This window comes from Hemicordylus capensis, chromosome 1 (genome assembly GCF_027244095.1).
Source record: "Hemicordylus capensis ecotype Gifberg chromosome 1, rHemCap1.1.pri, whole genome shotgun sequence".
In the NCBI taxonomy this organism is placed as follows: domain Eukaryota; kingdom Metazoa; phylum Chordata; class Lepidosauria; order Squamata; family Cordylidae; genus Hemicordylus; species Hemicordylus capensis.
Genome location: NC_069657.1, coordinates 431,120,858 through 431,128,283, shown reverse-complemented (window position 1 = coordinate 431,128,283; position 7,426 = coordinate 431,120,858). Strand labels below are relative to the sequence as shown.

General features: G+C 44.9%; 1 protein-coding gene across 2 annotated transcripts in view; it reads left to right on the top strand.

Moving 5' to 3' along the window:
- The first annotated feature begins 2,087 nt into the window (after positions 1–2,087).
- Positions 2,088–7,426, top strand: part of LOC128352424 (cullin-9-like) — a 121,293-nt gene continuing 115,954 nt past the window's right edge. Inside the window, exon 1 of one of the 2 annotated variants that reach the window (XM_053313005.1) lies at positions 2,088–2,297. In XM_053313005.1, coding sequence (XP_053168980.1) covers positions 2,210–2,297 — 88 coding nt within the window. In that variant the 5' untranslated portion in view covers positions 2,088–2,209. Of the gene's footprint in view, positions 2,397–7,426 lie in introns of both variants that reach the window. The other variant, XM_053313008.1, reaches the window with a different exon arrangement.

Here is a 7,426-nt window from a genome sequence, read left to right as displayed (position 1 = left end):
TTGAGTTTTGTGAGCTCCTAGGCATGTGTAAAGTGAGAATGGCCAGACTCGAACAATAATCACCGGCCCCCACCTTACCACCTAATGGCACAGTGGGAAATGACTTGCCTAGCAAGCATGAGGTTGCTGGTTCAAATCCCCCCTGGTATGTTGCCCAGACTATGAGAAACACCTATATTGGGCAGCAGTGATATAGGAAGATGCTGAAAGGCATCATTTCATACTGCGCAGGAGGAGGCAATGGTAAACCCCTCCTGTATTCTACCAAAGAAAAACTACAGGGCTCTGTGGGTGCCAGGAGTCGACACCGACTTGATGGCACGCTTTACTTTACCACCCCACACATTTCAAAAGAATGACCTGGGCTGGTTAGCCCATTTGCTTCTATTACCTTGATTATGTCTCATTGGGAACCACTAGCCAGGTGTGAAGTCCTGGCAGATATCTGAAAGGGGAAATGTGACTTCCCAGTTACCAAGAAATAGTCTTATGCAGAGAAAGAGGGGGGTGATTCTAGTTAAGGTTTAAAGTTGGGGTCTTAGCAAGAGAAAATGGTTTTCTCTTGGTTAGCTAACCAAACCGTGGGCAAGCAGGCCCATTCTCCACAAGCCCTGGGACAAGAGGGTCGCACTGTCATCACCACTACACATAGGCTTTGGGAACTGGCAGCTGGCCCTTCTGAGGGCCCCGGGCTCTCTGCAGTTGCACCAGGCTGGCTGTGGTGACAGCAGCCAGGGCTGTCCTTAAGGTGTGGCAAGCAGGGTGACCACCTCAGACCCCACTCTTTTAACCCCCATTAGAATTAACTGGAAGGGGGGCCCACGATGGCTGATTTGCTCTGGGCCCCACACCCTGTCAGGGCTCTCTAAGGGCAGCCCTGGCAGCAGCAGCTCTTGTTTTTCTGTGTGGCACTGCAGGCTTGGTTACAGGTTTACAATGGGCACATGATCTCTGCCTGGTACTGTGCATTTCTTCATTGTTAGATGTATGAACATCTATTTGACTGCAATCTCGTTCACAGCCTTTAAATGGGACTCCATCTGTCACCTGGCTGCCCTGTAAAAATAGGCTGCTTTATCATTTGAACGTGTGACCTGCTTCTTCATTATCAGAATTCACTTGTGTTCTATGAAATCCCAGTGTGTTTGTGGAACTACCAGGCTACTGCAATAAATGAGACTTGAAAAGTCCCAAAAGAGGAATCTGAATTTAATTATTCTGGAACACGATACTTCCTATCTGTTCCCTGCATTTGAGGGGTCCTGTACCCAGGTACACTTTTTAAATGAATTCATGTAGAGTTCTCACAGAAACGTACTCTTTTTCCTAATAGAAGGCAACCCTGAATCTAGGACTCCCCACCACCACCACTAAAAATAGAAGTTTCATACAGGTTATACCTGTATATAAAAGGAATCATTCAACATATTAAACCATTCTTTTAAACTATTTTTCAGTTTTGTTTGGCTTACCTTTCTTTAAAGTGTTAATTATGTTTGCTGGTGATGCTTTCATTTTAAGCTTTAAAGATAGCTGGAGAGACATAGGGAATCTGGCATGTCTCTTCAGAAATTATGTTGTGCATGCATGCATACAGGTGTCGGTACACATATACTGTATTTACCTGAATCCAAGACTAGGTTTTCCCCCCAAGTTCTTTGATGTTAGAAATGGGGGGGGGTTCATTTTAAATTCAGAGTGCTGTTCTTTTTGGTTAAATACATTACATAATATAATAAATAAGTCTCGACTATGAGGAGGACGTGGTGTCCTGACTCGAGATTCCTTTAAAAGCTCTGCATTCCCGAAACTGCCTACCGAATCCCATGCTATGCAACTGGACTCCTCAGGAGTAAGAACCGCTGCACTCAATACGCACGCGCGCGCCCCGCAAGTAAAGAGTGTGCAGAAAACTGCAGCCTCCTCGAGCAGAGAAAGCACCTGCTTTTGTCTCCAACCTCCGGGAGAAGGGTGGTTTATTTTGTTTTTTAAAAAGCAAAGCATGATGGGTGGTGCACACCTCACTCTGGGATTGCCTTGCCGTTGCAACCCGCAAGGGCTGGAGGAGGAGGAGGAGGAGGGAAGAAGAGACGGCGCTACGTGGTGACGCCTTACTCGCTCCCGCCGTCTGTAGTGTCCCTCGTAGGGATCCGTAGCCGCGCCGTCGACGGCTGGAGGGTTGGGTCCACGCGCGCGCGAGAGTACGCGCATGCGCTCCAGTTACCCGGAACTTGTGGAGCCGAAGTGGCCGGGGGAAGAAGAAGGAGGAGGCGGCGGCGGCGGCGGCGAGGGGGCAGGTAACGGGCTCGCGGCTTGAACGGACTCTCCTTCCTTCCCCGGGTGGCCTCCGCCTCGAGGTCTTCCATGCGAGGCTAGCGGGAAAATCCCTTGCTAGTGTAGGTGGGGACGGGGGCTTTCTCTTCCTGCTCTCCGGCCCCTCGCGGTCCCCTCCTCCGGCTGGAGAGGGAGGCTTGTGCTGCTGGGCGCCGCGTCCCCCGCCTCCCCCCCCCCCACCGCGCACACTCGTGCCCCGGTCGCCCCTCTGCTTCTCCTCCTCCCCACAGTCTCGACTCCCTCCTAAAGCGAACTCTCTCCCCGTGGCGAAGCGCCGCTTTCCCCTCGCGACGGGCACCGGCTCGGAGAATCCCCTGCGCCCCGGAGAATCCCCCTTCTAGTGAATGAGTTTTTGTTGGAGGCTCCCGTCCCAGCGGGCGACCAGAGCGGATGCATGTATCTGTTGGGAAGCCCTTAAGCACTCCATTTCGCAATCTGAATTAAAGAGACACATGTTGAATTCCTGCCTTGAAGGAATCCTGTGTAGATGGCGAGGTGGGGTAAATGTGTCTGAATATACTCTCTCCCCCTTTTTTTGGAAAACTAAATTCATGGTCCTCTGTCAAATTGCGCTGAGGCTTGTGGGGGTGGGGAACACAGAACTGAAGTCTTTGTGGTTCAGAATGGAGTCATTGTAGGGAACATGCTTTATTTCTGAGATCAAGCATTATAAATATGATACAATAGAGTATGATTTATTATAGCAAATTATGTTTCGGATTCTGTTGCCCAAGCAGGATGGGTGCTTACTTTCGTCACTTTACTTTGGTGAAACACTGTTCTGCTCAATAATTCTTTACCTTACTTCTAGAACATTCTGGGCACTTTGTCCACAATCCAGTAAACCTAACTCTATACTGACTTGTGGCTCTTGTCTTCAAATGAGTATTCTTGCTTAGTGTGCTTCCATGTGTATGGAGAGATGAACAAAAATTCATTAATTTCACAGTTGCTCCTTTTCTCTAAGATAGTGATGTAGTGCAAAAGACACAGAGTATTATCAGAGGTATATGTTGTATTAGGAAGTAGTGCAAGCCCTTTAACTGCAAACTAATATGTTTTGATTGTTATAGTAAACAATTAGTATCCGTTTATTGTTAGGAAATTTATAATTTACAAAATGGGAAATGATGTAAATCAGTATTTTTTTTCCTCCCACCCCCAATCAAATTACTGACTTAAAATTATCTTGATTTTAAATCTTGATTTAAACTTGCAACAGGTTCCCTCCTTTGGTACTTTAAAAGCTTAACATATTATTGTGACTAGAGACTACTTTATCAGATGCAAGATTCAGAATTTAAAACTAGATTGTGTTAACCAGAAAGATACTTGGTTTTGTACTAGCAAAAGGATTTTAAGTGTTCACACTGGTAGGGTTGCCTCAAGGGCTAAAAAGTGTTTTGGTTCTTTTGCTTTAATTGATTAAAAGCTAGACAATAAATCAACTAATAGTCTGAATGAAATAAAAGCGATGGCACCTTTATGAGAGCCCTGAAAGGAAGCACCAGCTCAAGCATAACTTACTCAGTGGTTTTCGTATGGATGGGCAAGTGTGAAGTTCAATTGAATAGGATAAAAGGGCAAAACTCTATTTTATTTTTTTAAACAACTATTCAGGGACTGGGAGAGAGATTAAGAAAAATATGGGATAAATCAAGGGGGAAGAAGTGTTAACTGTTACCCTGGCTTGGGGTACTCTCAGAGAAGAGAGCTGGTCTTGTGGTAGCAAGCATGACTTGTCCCCTTAAGCTAAGCAGGATCCACCCTGGTTGCATACGAAAGGGAGACTAGAAGTGTGAGTGCTGTAAGATATTCCCCTCAGGGGATGGAGCCGCTCTGAGAAGAACATCTAGGCTCCAAGTTCCTTCCCAGGCATCTCCAAGATAGGACAAGATTTTTTATTTTTTTATTGAACCAACAAACTACCAAAGCATACAGTACGTTGCCAAAGCACAATTATATACAAAGTGGTTGTTAGTACATGATATATCTACAAAGATTTATACACAAGGATTTGGAAACCCACAAGGTTATGAAGTATATGCAGGTAGTACTGTAACTTGGGGGATGGGGGATTTCAAGGCACATCAGGTAATTGGGGGGGGGGGGGTGTTACGTCCGACATCCATTTCCACAATTTGTCCCATTGCTGTTTAGAAGAGATACTCTTGTCTTTTTGCACATAACCATACAAACTTTTCCAGAAGAGATTTACTGTCTCATCTGCGTGAACCTCTTGGTCGCGTCTTCCCTCCTATTCCTATGCAGGAGTACAGGTTTACTAACCTGATTATGAGAAGGGGAACATTCCAATTCCCTAGTATGAGGGCACCCGTTCTGTCCCGTTTCCTTGAAGGTTTCTTTCTGGGACCTCGAAAGGAGGTTCTATTGCTCAAACCCGATGTTAGTTCTTCCCAAGTCTGTTTTTCCAAATCAGGCCACTCTAACAGCTTGCTTACTCCCTGCCACACTCTTTTGGCTACCACACACTCTTTTAAGAAATGTGAGTGGGTTTCCCTGAATGTTTTACTTAGCTCACTAGCTTTCTGTTTGCAGGTGATTTTAGGACACTCTTGCTGGTCCTCTGGGAGCCATTGCTTTGCCACATTAAGTGGTAGTACTTGGTGGTATAAGCGCCACCTTGTTTCCCATAAATGGAAAGGGACTTTTTTCTCCTTAAAGAGAGCAATAGGGTGATTGGGTTGCAACAAGTACTGTGAAGTGCAGTGTTTGTAGCGTTTACATTCTAAATCAGGTTTTAAGAAACCCACTTCTAGAATCTCTCCATAAATTGTTTTCCTTAGCTGCTTAACTGAGGAGGATCCTTTAAATAGATCCGGTTCAACCTTCCATTTTTTAAGTGTGAATAACAAATCTCTCAAGTAGTCCGGGTGTTCTTTTTAATACTTGTGTGATATTACCATTGAAAGATCCTTTCCCCCACCATGCTATGCCCCATGCTGACTTGCGCCAACGCAGAGCGAAAAGCGAGAACCAGGTTTTTTGCAGGAGGTTGGACATATTATGGACATTCACAAAAATCTAGTTTCCAAAATTGTAGGACGTGCATTCAGTTACAAAATAGGGTTGCAGGGCAGGTAGGGCTAGGCCTCCCCGCTCAACCTCCTTAAATGCTACTGCACGGGCAAAAGGGAAGGATGCTGTGTGCCATACTAGACGGAAGATCTGGCTTTCAACTCTCCGAAGGAGATCAAGCGGGGGAGGATAGACTACTGCCAGGTTATGCAAGATAGGGCTGAGAGAGATTCCTGATTCCTTCCTGCAACCTTGGAGTAGCTGCTGCCAGTCTGTGTAGACAATACTGAGCAAGATGGACCTATGGTCTGACTCAGTATATGGCAGCTTACTCTGTTCCTATGTACAAGGGGGGGGGGACCTATACTCTCTCTCCTTTTTTAAAGTATTCCTCATGAGGGAAAGGCCATCTTTAAGGTTTGGAAATAAGTCATAGTCTGTTTTATAGTGGCACGTCAAAATAGCTTTCAGAAATGAGCAAGATCTATCAGTATTATGCTTCATATTTAAAATATTGACAGTTTTGTAGCTTCAGTTTCTGTCCTGTCCCATCTCTATGGCTTGTGGGGACCAACAGTTTAAAAACACAATTTACTGAAAAAGGTTCAGAATAAATACTGTATCCCATTAAAAACTTATTTTGTTTGTGGCTTTTATTGGTAGAAAGAAAACCATAGTAATTTAACTCTGTTCTTGTTTTCAGTTGAAGCAATTCTCTCCCCCACCCCATCATGTTAGTAGGTGCATGGCATGTTTCCAATCAACTCCTTATTACCACATGGAGTTGACAGTAGTGTTCCCCCTAAGGCATGCACATGTGTGTGCTCTCACAAGCTTTTTGATGTCTGCTCAGTTAATTTTAGATCCTGCTCAGGTTGAATCAGGAAGGCCCCACTCTGAATGCATGTTTGTGCATACTGCCTTGATACTGCCACCCAGAATAAAACTCATTCCGCACACAGATGAGAAAAATTAGAGAACATTGGCCGACACCACAGCTTCCAGTTTGTCCTTTGTATATGAAACTATCTAATCAGAGAACCTAAGCACCAAAGTTCACGTGACAAGAGTCAGACTCATAAAACACTGTGCAAGTGGTTCTGTTCATGAAATGCCTGGCTTGACTGCGTCTATGGTGCAAATGTTTGATTGCTCCTGCAGGTTTCTTGAAAGCAATGCAAGAAAACCAGCATTCCTGTGCCAAGTGGCTTTGGCAAAGAGCTGCCTTATTAAATGTGGTGTTGGTCTAATTTGTACTCCTGTGAAATTGGGGTATTTGAATTTTTATACATTATTTTAAAATGTGAAACAAAGTAGAGTTCAAATCCAGATTTATTTTTAAACAAATTGTTCAGACTTGGCACATTAGTTGCAATGAAAGCTAAAGACCCCATGTGAATTAACAGCTGCTTCTTGTATGCCTTTTTCTTTCACTGTTTAGGAGAAACCATGTACACAGAATGTTGAGTGAAAATAGTTTTTTGTGTTTATTTTTCTGCTAAGTATATTTCATATCTGCACACTACAGCTGTCACAGATCCCACCATGCTGTCAGAGGTCAGACTAAAGAGGATTTGGGGCTCCCCAGGGGTAAGAGCGCCTCTGTATGCTGTTATCATGTGTCATGGCCCAGTCTCAACCAGCCCCATGAACTTAAGCTTCACTGCTGTCACCAAGTAGTCTTTTGTATTTCCCCCACTCTGGCTGTATCTACTAAAACTGCCTTCTAGACCTCCGTTTCATTTTAAAGTTAGGGTGGAAAGGCTTCTAAGCATGGGATGGGGAAACAGAAGCTAAAAATTTTAAAATGCAAATCAAGGTTACTGACCACACAAATGGGCGCCGTGCATGCGCAGAGGCCATATGTGTGACAGCACTGTGTGAGGGCAGCTGGGGAAGAGTGCCACTGGTGCGTGAAAAAATCTGGGAGGAGCGCTGCCGATTCAGGAAGTGGTGGTGAGCAGTAGAGGCGCAGGTATGCACCTACTCTCCTCTGTTTTAAAGGGGCTGGGGATGTACATCCCTATTATCTTATGGCCATCCCTCATAAACT